The sequence below is a fragment of the Pleurodeles waltl genome, chromosome 3_1 (genome assembly GCF_031143425.1).
Source record: "Pleurodeles waltl isolate 20211129_DDA chromosome 3_1, aPleWal1.hap1.20221129, whole genome shotgun sequence".
Taxonomy (NCBI): Eukaryota; Metazoa; Chordata; class Amphibia; order Caudata; family Salamandridae; genus Pleurodeles; species Pleurodeles waltl.
This window is the reverse complement of record NC_090440.1, coordinates 426,668,596-426,686,183: the sequence shown is the minus strand read 5'-3', so window position 1 is coordinate 426,686,183 and position 17,588 is coordinate 426,668,596. Positions and strand designations below refer to the sequence as shown.

Sequence of the window (17,588 nt, the reverse complement as noted above, 5' to 3'; positions counted from 1 at the left end):
ACATATATACTGCACCCTGATGCAGTAACCTTAGCGGTAGCTGGGGTTCGCCGATTATATATAGAGCTCCCAACAATGTACAGATTATCAGTACAGTTTGTCAAAAAAACATTAAATACTAACGCAGCACGTGCTGCCCCAGTGCAACAACATGCAGTCACACCAGACATTAACCCTGCAACTGTACATTCGATCATGGGTAAAGTACCCACCAAGTGGGAGGAAATTCCGTTTTAGTTAGCTCAAAAAATAAATGCACTAAAAGCAGTTTTTCCTCACACAGGACCTCAGGATAAACATAGAATTGTCACTATGTGCTTGCCATTCGGGATGGTTCCCACAGTTGATAACTGCAACACATGAGGCATGGTATTTGCCACGCTCTATGCTACCGCACATAGTACACCGACACTTGCCAAACTTCCGAAGGTGTTAAAGCAAATTCAAGATGAATACAGGGCTGTCCCGTTTATGGATTTGGGGATATAATTAATGGGCAATTTTGCCACAGATCCTTCAATTATATTAAGTAATCTGAAAGGGGAAGCTGTTGCACTAGCAGTGCGTATGCAGCTATGAAAACGCCTGGCAGATATCAATATACTGATACACGCCAATCTTGTTCCTTTCAGGACTCACTGGAAAAACGCAGTGAGAGAGGTGGGCGGACAGAGTAGCGAACTGAGTACGTGGAACCGAGAAAGGTCTCACAACGCTCGTCTGAAGTTTCAGTTAAAAAAAGAAGAAAAACTTCCCCAACAAAAACCCAAATTTAAAAAGAAAAAGATGGCAGCAGTTACAATTCGACATGCCACTCAAGAAGAGGGCTTTACTGAAGAACAAGAAGTGGGCAGTGGCAATGCTCGACAGAGGTCACAATAGTTCGCCAGGATCTTCAAGAGCATCTGAAGGTGCAAGTAACTGATGACTTCTTACAAGTTGAGACTGCGGGCATGAGTGTCTCCACACCCGATAGGGTGTACAGAGTAACTATTCAATTAGAAGGGGACATTGAACGCATAACTGACGCTATCTTTTGGGACTGCATAGTCGCTATTTACGATATTTTGCTGGCTGAAAAAGATTGGCCACCAGAATTCAACCACAATCTTCCTTATGGAGAGGATGTTAATGATAATATTTTCTCACCCCTTGTTCCCAGAAAGCTTGTTGAAATGCAAGCCATTGATTGGGCATTGGCACAGGCACCTGCGTTATATCGCAATCACGTAAGATTGGACAAAGATTTCCCCTACCACGTAATACCTATAAAATCCCAACCCCAACTGCAACCTGAATATCCTATAAAATCTGATGCTAAAGCACCCATGAGGGAAACCCTCAACCAATTGGAGTACCAGCGTGTTATTTAACCCTCAGACTCATCCATGAATAATCCACTATTTCCAGTCGCTAAACCCGACCATTCATATAGAATAGTCTTAAACTTCAGACATTTAAATAGTCACACTAAAACATTTGCTATACAAAATCCACATAGCACAGCACTTATGAACAATATAGTGTGCAGAAAATACAAAAAGACTGGATATATCCAACAGCTTTGTCTGCCAAAATATAGCGCCTGAAAGTAGGGACCTAACAAGTTTTAGCACCCTTAGATCTCAGAAAAAATTCTGCCGACTCCCACAGGATTACAAGAACATCCCAGGACTGTTCTCAGCTCATGTAACATCTATTTTACACGATATTGACCCTGAGGCGTTGTCATATGTGGATGATATTTATCTCACAGATGATGACCTCATGCAACCTTTAAGATGGGTAGCCCGCAATGTTATGGTATTTGCCAAAATCGGCTACAAATTCAATTTCAAGAAAACGAAAATAGCTTTGCTTAGTGTCCTGTTCCTGGGATACGAACTGTCAGATGAAGGCAGGAGCCTGGCACCCCAATTTTTAGAAAGATGCGCACAACTACAACCTTCAAAGACAATAAAAAAGCTCCAGTCGGTATTGGGCTTTTTAAACTTTGGCAGAGCATACATTCCAGATTATGCACAACGCATCAAACCATTGTACGACTTGATACATTCTGATTTTACTGGTAAATTTCGGACAGTCAAACACACGCATTCTGAAAGCTTTGCAAAAAGACATGCTCGAAGCAAAACACTTTCACACAAGGCACAATATAAAGCATATGGTCATCAGAGTAGTTGCTGGTGCAATTGGTTTCACCTATGTGACATTTAATGAGGGTGAGACCGTCCCAACAGCATATAAATCACACTTATATTCCACAGCTAAACAACGCTTTGCTCCCACTGAGAAAATTCTCCCTGCTGTCCAGATGGCAGTCCTTAAAAAGAGACCTCTTGCCCAGGGGAAGCGCATTACTGTTGTGTCCCCATTCCAGCCCTAGAGGCTGTTACCAAAGCGAGCGTTTCAAACGCTAAAGCACTACCATCCACGTTGGGTCCAATGGGTAATGATGTTGATTAAGTTTTTGACTCCACATTACAAACCCAAGAATTCTTACAATATGAACTTGAGTATCCAGTTCCAGAAAATACGTTGCCTATTGAACAATATCATAGAATCTTGTAGACTGATGGTTCAGCTCAACCAGCAATAGGAACCAAACATCAATACTCCGCTGCTTGCGTAGTCATGAGTGGTTACACGAAGGATGGCAAGTTCCATCCACAAAATACCTACATGCAGACTCTAGGAGATTGCACTGCACAACTTGCAGGCCTCAAAGCTCTGGTGATTGCACTGAAACATACTGATCCTGAGCAGATGACGTTGGTTTGTCTGATTAGTATTATTGTGTCCAGTCCTTCAACGAATATCTGCATTACTGGTGCCAAAATGGGTTCAGAGTTTCAAAAGGCAACACCTTCAAAAACAGACTTCTGTGGGGGAACGTAGTGGATCTGAAGGAAACGCTACCTAATGTCCATGTTGTACATACACTAGGACATCAACGTGTTGGAATACACGTTGAAGGCAATACATTGGCTGATGAAGCAGCCAAATCGGCAGTAGCCATGGCTTCTGTTGCTGTAGTAACTCGTTCCAAGCTTAAAGTAGATGATGAAACACTGGCAGCCGTAGCAGCTTCGGCTGACGGCATGCCTTTTCCTAAAGCATATCCTGCTAAGTATTCCTACCGAATGGCAGGCTTGTTTGATACACAAGTAACAGTACCAGTTGTGGGAGTTCGGATAATTCCAAATAAAGAACTAAGGGCCATATGTACAAACACATTTTCCCATAGACACAGAATGGGTAAAACCCTTTGCTACATCTGGCCCTAAGACCTGCGTTAGTAGAAGCAGCGCATGAGGGTGCTGTTTCTGCCCATGCAGGTGTGGCGGCTACAATTTCAATAGTACAACCACGATATTGGTGGCCAGGTCTATACAAAGAGACCAAGCAGTATGTCCTTTGTTGTGACATCTGCCAGCAAATAAATGGGTCCACCGTGAAGCACCCACCACAGACATCCCTCCTAATATCTAACAAACCATTACAATGTGTGTACTTGGGCCACTGTGGGACCCCTGACACCACATAGTGCATACATGCGCCAGATTTCTGTGGGTTTTGCCACAACGTTCGGCTGATGCGCGAACTGTTATTAATGATTTGAGAGTCTTTATCAGTACATTTGCTGTTGCGGCTTTCCATTCGGACCAGGCCCTCCCTTTCCCTCAAGGGCTTACAGGGACACCATGGCTTCGTTAGGGGTCCATCTGCATTACTCGTCTCCATTTCATCCTGAGGGAAATAGTGTCGTGGAGCGACGGAACCGAGATTTAAAGCAATCCTTAACAGATAGAGTATTAGGCACTGGTCGTAGCTGGCTTACACACCTATATGGAGTCCAGAGAGCACTTAATCTGCCTAGAAGGTCTCTGAGGGGACGTACATCATACGAATGTCTTTTTGGAACTTGAACGTATGTTCCAGATCTTGATGGTCCTGGCGTGGAGGCGGCGGATACACCCTATGACATAAATTAACATGTCCCTGTCTTGCAGGACTTACAACAGTTCCGTGATGACAACGCAACTGCCAATGCTGCCTCCCTTGGAATCAGGGATTTACCAGTAACATCCAACGGCTGGATTCCCAAACTTGGGGATCTAGTGCGTGAAAAGATTGCTGAGAGAAAGGAATTTGGTCCTTCTTACCGTGCACCGGTTACAGTCCTGGGAATACACGGTACCAGAACTGTGATTCTACCATCGCTGCATAGCTCTAAAGAAAATTGCTTTATCGCCGTTGACAATGTCAAATTACAACATGTGGCTGATCCTGCACAGCAGACCTAGAGGACTCCTGAGTAGTACCCAAATCCCTCCCACTACAGACCAGGATATTCCCCTACAAGTCTTCAACAGCAATGCTGATACCACTCCGAGCATGGAGAGGGTGGAAAATGAGCTTTCATTGGTTCCACTGACAACCACTTCCACATTGATTTCTGCTAATGTGGAGCAATGTTCTAAAAATTCTACACCAACGGATGTAGTAACTTACTACACAACACCAAAGGAATCTTTAGCAGCTTCACCTCTTCAAAATACACCTCCAGCATTTGTTTGTACAAATGATGGTTACTTTGTTGATGCAGACGACTTTTCTTCAGACTCATCTGCCCCTACTGAAACAAAACTGTCAGGAGCACGTAAGCTGATGCCCTGGCTTAAAATTAACTATTTCACTCATCCATGGATTCATCTATGGCTTTTATTGACTGTACTTGCCTTTTTCTTATAGATTGGGTTTGTTATTGTCTTCTTTCTCCTTATGCTTGGTCATTTTCTTCCTGAACGCTCTACAGTTGAACTAGTGGATTACGTCCTAAAAGCCAATTTTTTCATCACACAAAATTCGCAGAGACTTGTCCCTACTGAACATTACAGACATACCAATTCCTGATGGGGTTGTTTGGGACAAAGTATTATTCAATATATACGGCCTACTGAGGTCATTCAAATACCATATGTATTTAAACTTTCAATGACAGACATAATCACACCCGGGTTGGTTTCTGATGATTGGGATGTGAAAACTGTTGATGCTATGATGAAATATTACACAGTATTTGAAAATGAAGATGTGTACCAGATTAAAGGAAATTATAGTGATATGTTCTGTTATAATTACTATGGACATGACTTCATTCACAGAGCAAGTACCCCAAAGACTATTTTTAAATATACACAGTGGGACCACTGCCCGACTCTGCCAGTAGGCAGTTCTAAAACGTATACTGATAAATTTGCATATTGTTCTGGACACAATGTCAAGCACGCTGAGTCATATTATTTTAAATAGCCAGAAATGGAAAGTCAACATGTTTTATTGACATTTACAAAACTGATTTACTCCGAATCATTTGTTTCCCAATTGGCTATAGAAGGCTATGAGTACTGGTTGAAGTTGATTGCTTTATAGAGTGTGTGGGGAACAAAAAAGTGGCAAATAAGAGGAAGAGAAGCTTTATTTAGAGCATGTATGATTCCTGTTCAAATGATATTTTTAAATGAAACAGTACAACAAACAAGCTGTTTAGGCTTAGCAAACATTAAAGAACTGAATGCGTCCAGCATTCCCACTCCTGCAAAATTTTACAAATGGCAAAAAATATATAAATGTATCCGAAAATCAGCTCAGTGAATGGGTCCAGAATGGGGGGGCTTTAGAATGAATAGGCCGGACCCTCGCTATGTGTCCTCAGAGCACTCGGGTATAATGACAACATATAGTGTAGGGAAATTAGGCCAGCAATGGATGAAGGTCTCCTCACTAGATGCTGCCAAAGAACATCTAAGTCTTCTGTCCATTAACACACATTTACAAGATTTCCTGTTAGGCCCCAGAAGACAACGCAGAAAACATTTCTTATATGCTGCACATAATGAAATATGGAAGCTTTCCCAACAAGATGCAGCTGCCGGGTTAAGGCAAATAGATCAGGAAAACTTACAGAAAGCATTAGCCGTTGTAGCTAATGGGATTAACACCTTTTCAGACTGAATATGGCCCTTAAATAACATCCTCTGCAATAGATATAGTACAGAGTGATGTCTCATTTTTGGAACATGAACAAAGTCAGCTAAGGTCCATTATGCAGTTAGGTTGGACACTACAAACATTGAAATCAGGTTGCGTTCCCTGGCAACACGTGAGCGCAAGGGAGATTTCTTTCTACATTTAATTTAACGCGACAACAACAAATAATGGCTAAGAAAGAAGCAACATATGTCATGTTGAATATTGAAATGTTTGAAAAGTTGCCTTTTATTGTGGCTGGAATATCACCTGCTAAATGGCTAATACATGGGGTTATAAATATGCCCATTTCAACACTTCAATTTACATCCTGTTTGAAACACATTCCAGCGGGCAGATATGAAAGGCTTGGAGATAGTTACATACACGAGGTGTGGGAGCTTCATTTCTCGTACAAAAGCTGCAATGGCATGAAAGAGGTCTTTCTTAGAGGTAGTGAATGCGAGACTTCTGTGAGCCATTCAATTGTTTGTAAAGAGCTGTCCTTGCACTGGCATGTAATGCCTCCTCTGCAAATTTAGCTTGTTATCTGAAGGGAGTTCCAGTTCCCTTGATTAGACCTGCGTTCCAGTTGCATTCCAATGGCAGCTATGTGCTCCTTAACAGTGAGAGCTGTTGTAGGGTGGGAGCCGGAATAGCTTACGTCATTTAATTCTCCCAAATTGTTATGTGCAGCGGGAATGCCCTTTTTCCCCCTACGCAGTTTCAAGGAGTACCAGACGTTTGGCCTCATATTGCTACTTCTAATGTGAATTTTGACATGTTGAGCAGACTAAAGGTTTTATTGTTTCAAAAACATGTGGAGCTTACATCTGCATGCAAGACCTATTGCTTCAGGTTGCGAGGTCATCGGCGAAGATTCAGTCCCTTTTAACTACAAACTTTCCAAGACCCTTTGGTGAACTTGTGGGCCGAATATTTAATGCGTCCAGTACCACTGGAATCAACCACTTTTTTAAGGCTGTTGGTTCTGGTTTTGTTCACACCTTCTCCTCCATATTCGGTTTAATACCATCAGCCATACATTCTATATTTTCAAGTGTTTTCGGGGATTTCCGATTACTTTGGCTATAATAGGTAGCATTTTGCTGTTGCTACTTTTTCTGCGCAATGGCTGTCCCGTCACAGCAAGGAGCACTGAAAACGCTACCGCCCTCGGGAATTCAGCTTCATGCTATTATTCATCCACTCACCCATAGAGCTATTGAAACAGTGTGCAGTTTCAGTTACACTGCTAGAGACAGACACCACAATTTGTGCGTTATCTACAGCTATTGAAACAGTGTGCAGTTTCAGTTACACTGCTAGAGACAGACACCACAATTTGTGCGTTATCTACATATGCAACTGATGAAAAGCCAAAGGTTCAAATTAGCCTAGTCAAGGGGGCCACATAGATGTTGAAGAGCGTTGGGCTCGGGGACAATCTCTGTGAGACTCCACATAGCAGCAAAACAAGCTTAGACACCAAGTTCTGCAAGGCAATTACTTGTTCCCTGTCGGAGAGGAAGGAGCATATTAGATTGATGGCTAAACCACTGATTTCAATCTCAGGCAGGTAATCCAGAATGACAGAATGACTCACGGTGTCGAAGGCTGCGGATAAATCCAGCAGGATCATCGCAGCCTTCTCGCTGTTATCCAGAAAGGTTCCTAGCTACTCCATTGCCCTTAGCAGAGCAGGCTCAGTGCTATGATTTGGCCTAAAGTCAAACTGAGCGGAATCCAAAACTCCTTTAAACTCCAAAAACTCAGAAAGTGAGATGTTCATATGTTTCTCACGACTTTTTGGCGATAAGCGGAGGTGTTTTAGAGGACGACAATTTATCACCTCATTTGGATCCAATGAAGCCTTCTTCAGCAGAAAGGTAAATTGAGGCCTTTTTCCATTCGAGAGAAAAATTATGAGAACTAGTGATATTATTCAGTGGAGTGGTTGGTGGAGGAGCAACCTTCTCTACTATCTCATGTATCATTTTTGGTGGGCAAAGATCGGACGGGGCTCTTGGTTTAATTGGATTGATAAGATCTACTACTCCTTCCAAGGTGAGAGGAGGGAACTTACTGAATTCAATCTTATTAGGAGTTACCCAGTTTCATTGCAAAGCCAGGCTTATAACCACACAACTGACATTCAATTTTCCATAAATTTCCTCCACTTTATAAAAAAAAAAAAAAAAAAAAAAAAAAGCTAATTTGTCACAAAGTGGTTGGCTTGATGGAAATATGCAACTGGTAGCTATGTTAGAAAGTATCTGGACTGGACTGTGTTAAAAAGTTCTCTTGCGGAGTTTCTAGCGGAGTACATTTTTTATGAGTAATATTCTGAGTAATAATCAAATTTTTGTATTCTTGAATATATTGATTATATATGATCATTTCTTTGGTATGATAGTAAATTCTCCATACTCTCTTCTGACTTTTCTGTTTTAATTCCCACAGTTCAGAAGAGAAGCAGGGTGCTCAATGCCTACTTTTACAACGGTTAGTAATTTTGAGGGGAGCCAACTTAATAACTGCTGCCCTTATTGTAGAAACTGGCTCTTTATATAGTATACCAAAATAAGGTATACTGTACAAAGAATCCAAGGGTTCCTTTATAAGTGGACAGGTTCTTGCTCTGGAAATCCTGAGGTGCTTTCTTAGGGGGTAGTGTGGCCGAACAGCCTGAGGCTTATTAGAGAGGAGTGTTGGAGATTTGCTGCATGCACACAGTCAATAAATGATACACAAGACTCAATAAGGAGATCCAAGCCAATTTATAAAAATAACACTTATCTTTATATAATTTTAGGCACCAAGATCATCATGATCAGTTAAGTATGTTTCAAGTTATAAATTTTTACAGACTTGAAAAATCAACATTTCGTGCAATTTCTGAAGCAGCAATATTGTCCTATGGAGGAAAGGCATCTACTGCATACAGGTACTTTACAGCGACTTACAGGACCAATCTTCCAGACTTAAGGAGAGTATGGTGCAGGGTCCAAGGCAGCACCAACAGGTCATCTTGGGAGGCACTAGGATGTCCAGGTGCAGATGCTTTTCAGGGTTTTGTGTCCTGTTATCCTATGGGAAAAGGAACATGTATTGCATTTGAGCACTCACCAACAACTAACAGGACTGTTCTTCTGGAGTTAAGTATAGGGTAAGGTCCATGGCAGCACCAACAGATCACTTTGGCAGTACTGGGGCATTAGGGTGCAGAGGTGCTTTTCAGAGTTGAGTGCCCTAATGATATCCATTGGGGAACAATACATCTAGAAAGATGCTGGGAGAGCCGTCCTGTGGAAGCAACAAGAAGGCTCAGGTCTCACAATGCTCGGGGATGTAGGACACCTTTTGCTCTCTTTTCCTCCGGCCAGGGCAGCCGGGTGCGGAAGTGCCCTAAGGCATGGGGTTTTTGTCACCAAATCACTCGCATAAAGAGGCTGCAGGTGGCATTGGGGAGTCCACAGTTGGCAAACACAAGGTGGGCTTCATCTCTGGAGATTGAGGGGACCATGCTGGCACTGTTGAACCACTTCGATTCGGGCTAGGAAGCATGGGTGCAGTGGTGCTTTTTGGTGTTGTGTTTTGGCGGTCCGGAGTCCTCGCAGATCTTCGGGGCATGTGCAGGATGCAGGGAAGCAGCTCCATTACTCCACAGGAGTTACTGGGTCTTGGTTGAAGGCAGACAGTGTTCCTGGGCTTTTGGGGGAACAAGCAGCTGCACGACGAGGCTTCTTTTTCGCACTGTCAAAGTCAGGAGGCCGGCTGGCAGGGCTGGTGCAGAGTCAGTCATTGGTCTTCTCTTCTTGCCTTTTGCATCTCTTCAGTGTCCTTCTTCTTTCAAATCAGCAGGACCTGATTGTACGGTGCCAGGGACTCCATTAAATACTGAATTTAGGGTTCACTAGGGGTGTGTGGGGTAGTAGCCAATGGGCTACTTCCCCCTTGGATCACTACGCTCCCCTTTATGACCACTTCCTGTGGAAAGTGGGCTTAACGCGTCCCAGAGTTCCTAATTCTGTCATCACCAACATGATAGACTTTCAAATTTCGTGTCCACATCAGGTAGTTCACCTTAAGGGTGGAACTGGCCTTCAGGTGGACACACCTCCCTGACTACAAGTTTTCCTGCCTGTCCAGGTGCAAAATGGGCCCTGTAATGGAGAAGGTGGGGGGGGGAGTAGATGGGAGGAGTTTTTTTTGGGGGGGGGGTCTCCTCCTCAGCTCTGAGGGAAGCCAGATTCGTATACCAAAGGCGGAGGGCTTTTTGAAGCCCCCTGCCTTGGAATGCTGATTAGCAGATCATCCTGTTGGGAGGGGTGAGCAGGCTTTGTTTCTGCCCACCCTAGAACGGAGGCTCTCACCCCTTGGGGTCAGAAACTTGTCTATGGTGGCAGACTGGTTTAGATCAGTCAGCCAGCACACTAGTTGTTGGTAGGTTTTTCAGGGGGCACCTCTAATATGCCCTCTGGGTGCATGTATTCATAAATCCATCACTGCAATCAGACATTTGACACAAAATATCCCTAGTTTCAGTGAAGCCAACAAGTAGCTGGGGAACTCGTACTGACCAGTGTCCAGCACATGTACATAGAATGGCTTCACTGATCACTTTATATGTCTAAGAATTGACAAAGACATAGCAGGGGCATATCTGCTCTTGCAGATATGTCCACACATGTAATATAATGCACCCTGCCTTAGGGCTGGAAGGCCTGCTGTAGGGGTGACTTACATATATTGCATGAAGTATTAGTGGGCACGGCACACACACTGTGTGCCATGTTGTGTTTTCACTGTTATCTACACCAAGACATGCAGTCTGCAATGGCTGTCTGCATGAGCTAGGTGAGGGGTCCATTAGGGTGGCACAATATGTGATGCAGTCCTTAGGGACCTTTTTGGTATTCATGCCCTATGTACCTGGGGTACCATTAACTAGGGACTTACATGGGTGTCAAAGGTATTGACAATTGGGGACTAACTGTGCAATTTTGGGGACATAATACTGGCACAGTGGACCTGATTTGCAGGAACCCAGTGCACTTGAGTCAAAGTTGCATCAAATACCGGGCAAAAAGCAGGGGACTACTGCAACAAAAACCCAGGTTCCTACACAACACCACTGCTAGGCCACTGCCCGCTTACCAGCACAATCTAATCTAGTAGCAATATAGCATGAAGGTATTGCATCTACTAGATCTGGATTGGAGGTCACACCGCCCCACGTTTCAGTTAAAAAAAAAAAAAAACAATATCAGAAGAGTGGGTGTCAATATGATTAAAAAAATTCAATTTTATGTGTAATAATCAAGCGGGTATTAAGTAAAGTGCATTTCATTCTGGTAGCATTGGAATCTATAGGGGGGCGGAGGGAACAGGAGTCAAGGACACCAAGGCATGCATGCAGGCAAAGTTTATTCCCCTTGCAATGCAAAATTACAGTGACTACAATGTACCCTAACCTGACCTTAACCACATTTAAAGATATTGCACGGCAGGAGCCCACCTTTGTTGAACTGCATCAGCTATTGCCTGGTGTACTTTAGGGGAAGAAAATTGTCCAGGGGTCCTGGCACATGGTGCGTTCTTGTCATTTCGGCAGGCCGGCAGCACGTCTGCTGTACGTCCACATCAAAAGGCTCATTAGATACAGAGCCCAGACAAAAGACTAGACCGCCAACCAAGATGGCATCTAACTATGGACCGCTCAGTCCGCGGCTCTAAACACGGCAAAATGAGAGTGCAAGTACAAAATAAATAGAAATACAATTAAAGCGTAAAGGACCAAATTAAAAAATGCCTTAAAAACTGAGTAATTAAATTAAACTGCAAACACAGTATAGCCTCTACCTTTGCATCCATTGTCTTCTGAGAATCAGGTTGGCACCTCAACTACAGGGGATTAGCAATTAGTCCAGGGGACTACTGGCTGCTTTCACACAAGTTTTCCAAAATGAAAGCTTAAAAAATTTTTTAAAAAACGCATCCAGAGTTTTTTCAATCTAATCACAAGTATGGTGGTCTGCTGGTCCATTGTCCCTTGCAGGCCACATCCTTGTGATTGGCTGCTTTCCGTGAACTTTGCAATTCAATATTTTTTATTATCATGATTTGGAACTCCTGAAAGATCCACATGAGTAAAGATACAGAGTCATATTGATTCGTTGTAAAATGATACACTTTTCTAAGAAAGGACACAACACAAATACATAGTAAAATAGTATATTTTAAAACACAAAGAATCAGAATATCTGCAAAAAGGTTTGAAAAAAGTTAAACATCCTGTAACAAAATCTTTCATTGGTGGGGAGGGAAAGGAGCAGAACATAAATCTAAGGCCTCTCTATAACATCTAATATTAAGCCGTAGAAAAAGTGGTTTCAACCATATTTTCCTTGGTGCGGCTAAAACAGGACAAACAAATAGAACGTGTTTAAAATTCTGTACCCCCCCCCTTTACAACAAACCACAGGAATTAGTAGAGCCATCCCACTTAGAAGTAAGATCTCTCAGGGGTATTCTATTAAATCTAATCAGAGAACAAAAACGCCTCACCCCATGTGCTAGATTCCAGGTCACATAAGGTTGCACCACTTACATAGTTACAGAGTTGATTGACTTCTGGAGACCTTTTCTATAGCGACACCCATCAGGTCCAACAAAAAACCTTTGGACCATGTTGATTTCTTCAGGGTTTTTTTTTTTTTTTTTTAGGAAAACATAAGGTATGGAAGGACAGAGGTCCGACTTCATCTCTAAGAGTCGAGAGCTTTGAGGTAATTTCTGAAAAACCCGGATTTCTCTCTCAGATTATTAAAGATTTCTTTGTAAGCCAGATTCTCAGCGTAAATTCCTCGCTATGCATAAGGCTATGCGCCCTTCTTATCACTGCCGCAAGGCCTTGCATAGAGATATTCCTAATGCCATATTCAAGTCGTAGCGCTGCCCCTGAAACTGTATGATTACAGGAGGCCATGCGTCTTAGAATACGGCCTTCTGTTTTGTCAATCCCATTTATGTATATCTATACATTCAATCGCATATAAGAGTATCGCCGGAATCTTGGCCTGGTAGGCAGACAGCAAGTGTAAGAAGTGGCGTTTACCATTTGCATTATAAAAAGCCACCAAACATTGTGCATGTGAAATAGCCTTATTAGTATTATGGCAGATGTGCTCTTGCTCATTTATTGAAGCCGAAAAGTTCTTACCCAAGAACTGGTATGAATCTTGCTGTTCCAGCTTATTTTGACCCAAATCCCAAGGGGGAGGGAATTTCCCTCTGCTTTTTTTTCCCGGAAAAACATACCACTTGAGACTTTTCAGTATTAATTCTTAAGTAGTGTGAGTATTTAGGGCGGCCAAGTGTCGATTTAGCCCTTTTGGGGTAAGATCGTACACAACAATGTCATCCGCATATAATAAGCATACGATTGGCCGCATAATAAGGATATTATCTAAGGTATTATGGGCCTTTCTGAAGCCTGCCTGTTCCAGTGGTAAAATACCATTTTCCTTAACCCAATCAGTTAATTGCAGTAAGATGCTTTTCGCAAATATCTTTCCGGTTGCATCTAATAAGGCAATTTGTCTGTAATTTGACGAAACTGTTCTGTCTCCATTTTTATGCAAAGGAAGAATTATACTACCCGTCCATGATTCCGGGATATTGCCTTGGGCATAACAGGAGGCAAATATTGGTTGAAGTAGTTTTGCCCAAAGCAAAGGTTCCCTTTTAATTAAAGTCATCGGAACCTCGTCGGGCCTATAGCGCCCGAAGGGTGCATTGATGTTATGATCCCTTCTAATTCAGCCACAGTTGGAGCACACATATTACCCGTTTCTCCCCCTCCGTTTAATACTATCACCTTTCTCCCAGGGTCAACGTCCTGGTTTTCAGCATAAAGGTCTTGAATATACAACTTATGGTCCTCTTCTTTTCTTTGGATTGCCAGTTTCAGACGCAATCATCTTCTCTTAAGTTTTTTTATCTTCCTATTCATTTCCTTAGTCTTGTGTTCCAATTGTTGCCTTACTAGCTTATTTATTTCTCTATTCAGGTTCAGGATAGGAAGCTGAGTATTTTTTTTTTTTTTTAAACTCTAGTCAGATTACTCTCAAGTTGCTTACGCAAAATAATGTAGTTTATTAAGTTGGAAAAATGTGTTAAGACGTCTTTCGCCCAAACCTCCATACTTCCCACAATGTTTTCCAGCAATGGCCTGATTGATATTATTTTAGCTGACGTCCAAGACATTCTCCTATTTTTTCCATTGAATCTAATGTTTGGGCCTTTTATAGACCATGAATCTGTGGCCCCAAGCTTTAAGTTCAAAATAAGCCTTAAAATCTTGTGGTCATTATAAAGGGTATCTGATATAACCATATCCTCAACTTTTTGAGCGATATGGTATGAAGTACAAATATAGTCTATAATGGAGATATTCTTAACAGACTTATGAGTGGAGGCTGCGGGTGAATCTTAACTGAAGCGCCCATTCAGAACAATACAGCTGCAGGACCTCAGACCTTTCAAAAGGATTAGTCCTCTTTTATCTGTCCTAATTCTAGGGGGGAATGTGATAGATGGAATATTCAGCACTTTTTCCCAATCTAAATCATTGAAGGAATAAAGCGCAGAATTGGAAACTTTACAATTTAAGTCCCCCATTATCATTAAGTTGACAGAATTTCTTATAGCTCGAACTTGTATAAACAGTTGTTGTAAAATATTGTCAAATTCCTTTTCGGGGGAGATATATGCATTTACAAAGGTCATGGGCAGTTTCCCTCCCTTCTCCACCCTAACTTGTACTTGTACAATTTTAAAGAAGTGTGTAGATTCGGGGAGGCTGTCAAATTCCCAATTATATCCGTCACTTAAAAGCTTGGCTATGCCCCCATTAGCACGCCCTTTTTTTAAACGGAGTGCTTTATTACTTAAAACCGTGTAACCCGGGCATGAGAAGTCATTTAAACACCAGGTCTCTTGAATGCAAATCAAGTCGACCTACATTGAACACAAAACATCTAATTTACATTGGTCTTTCCCTAGACCTGCAGCATTCCAAGAGACCAAGGAAAGGCCAGTGCTAGTAACATGACTGTATTAGCTTATCCTTCGGTTTAGATCTATTCAGCGCCCCCGCTAACCAATTCCAGTTTTCTTGATTGGAACTGGAGCCCTGATATTTGGGACCCTCCAAGACATTCACTATCCTTATGCCTTGAAATAGGGAAATTTGCACAATTTCGCCTGAGATGAGAGAATGTCCCCCCCCAAATCACAGTAGAGTTTGTAGAGTCTAAACCATGAGTACTAGACTGCCCACCATGGTTCATTGACTTCTCCCAGACTGAGATAACATCTATACCCCTACGTTGAAGTTGGGCACAGTTAACCATGATTAATTTCATAAAAGTTTAAGAAGAAAAACAAACCTTTTCTTTGCGCTAAGCTATACTGTGGTCAAGAAGAACCCTTTTCCAAGCAGCCTAGCCCAGGGGTGAGGGATGACACGTGAACTCTTCTCTAGCTGTAACCATAGAGATGGATTTTCTTGCTCAGGGTAAGGATGAAAAAAGAATATAACTTCTAGATGTGAACACAAAAATACCTGTGCTTTTTATGTGATTTGTAGGCTTTTTACCCTTGGTTTCTTTGTCAGAATGCCTATCTTGTACTTTCCTCTGGTTTTCATCAAAATGAGGTCTGTCATCTGCATCGGAGAGTCCTGGGAAACTGAAACTGATGGTTCCGGGCACGTCAGCCTTGCACTGGAGAGGAGACCAAAACCTATATGGTGCTGGACTATCAGTGGATGGCAGCTGAGAAAGAAGCCGTTCAGAGCACAGTAATAAAAGCAACATGGGGCTAAAACAGATGAGAATGGGTCATATGGCCTCTGGAGGGAAAGCAAGACTTGGAACGAATCTCCTGGTGCACTGCAAACAGCTTAACCTTTTTATCTCCAAGCATTACGGCATAGAGAGCACAGGTACATCAGGCTTGGTTCAGGCCATGCAAGCTGCACCAGGTCCAGCATAGCCATGGGCCTGTAACCGGCGCCACAGAGTTTAAACCCAAAGGCCAGCTTGAAAGAGACAACATGGAAATGAAAGATAAAACTATTTAACAGAAATTCTAAAGGAGTTCTGGATACTGGTGTCTTTGGTGCTCAGAAAAAAGCAACATCATCTGATCAAGTGGACCAATTCTGGAGCTAGTGCACCAAGCCCACAAGTGACATTGATGACTCCACAGCTTTAGCTGCTCAGGCACAACAGGAAGCCAAGTTGAAGCCTTGTTGAAAACCTTGTGGAGCCATTCTGAAACCTGGGAATACTGCTGTGACAAGTATCCATTACAAAGTGCAATTTTCTTTTGCCGAAGAGTATACAACCATTAACTGGTTCTCATGAAAGGAAGATTGTCTCACATTACTTTATTCACTTAAGGTTGCTGAAAGATTGCTATAAGCTGACTGGTACACATCCTTATAGGCTACTGCAGGCTCTTAACATCTCAAATAAAAAACAAATTACTATATAGTTTTATTTGATCAGTAAGCTTTGCTGTACATGTATGGACAACTTCAGTACACATTTAAAGAAAAAACGTTTTAAAAATGGCAAACATATTTCCAAGGAAATGGCTTACCTGTTGCCTTTTCTGAACTCAACTGGCCTTTTAGTTTGGCGATCAGCCATTCAACCTCTTCCAAGACTTTCTCTATTTGACATAAAACCAGCATCTGCACAAAAATGTCAAACAGGCTTTAAACTTAGAGATTTGAACCCTGAAAAGCAGCACTGCCTAAAAACAGAACATGGAGGGAGTACTTGTACTTGTCTGCTTTTGTTATACTCCTCTAGACCTTGGACTTGCCCAATTTTACTTTTCAAGCTCAGTGGGTGCCTCAAAGCAAAATGAAGCCACTTAACCTGCAACTTATCTCTCCAACTCCCCGCCCCCAGGAGCCCACTTAGCCAGCTATCGTAAATGACATCTGAATGTTCACGACAGGTCTTTCAATACCTGAACACTGTGTAGCAAACAAATCTCTTGGATTTTACCCCCTTGTCTGATCACAATGGTTCATTTTATTTCACAGTCCTATATTGTCTTATTCTAATTCTAAACATGTTCTAATTTATGGGCAATTATGTGCGTTTCTTTAATCTGGCACAAATGTCTGGCAATATATTGAAATAGTCTCTCAAACGAACTCTGCCCTGGTATTGTTCATGGAATCAGTGTATGCTAACATTTGTCTCTAATATTATTCATAACTGAACAAAACAATCTCCATCAACGGAATGGAACTATAACTGCTATAGTCACAACTCTGTAAAATTATTTTCAAATAACTTGGTTTGACGAACCCGCGAATGCGATGCTAAGAAGTTAAAACAAAAATCCTAGCTCATAATCGGATAAATAAGATTACAACTGTTGGACTTGGTCCTTTATGCAGGGTCATCCCCAATGTTTTTGCCTCCTCCCGTCTATTTTTTCTGGCCTGTTTTTTTTTGGGCTTT

General features: G+C 42.2%; 1 protein-coding gene across 4 annotated transcripts in view; it reads right to left on the bottom strand.

Annotated features, from left to right (window-relative positions):
- FANCI (FA complementation group I) overlaps positions 1-17,588 on the bottom strand; it is a 714,639-nt gene that overhangs the window by 124,822 nt on the left and 572,229 nt on the right. For all 4 annotated transcript variants that reach the window (XM_069222692.1, XM_069222696.1, XM_069222693.1 and 1 more), the window contains one exon: positions 16,708-16,801. In XM_069222692.1, coding sequence (XP_069078793.1) covers positions 16,708-16,801 — 94 coding nt within the window. The remainder of the gene's footprint in view (positions 1-16,707; positions 16,802-17,588) is intronic.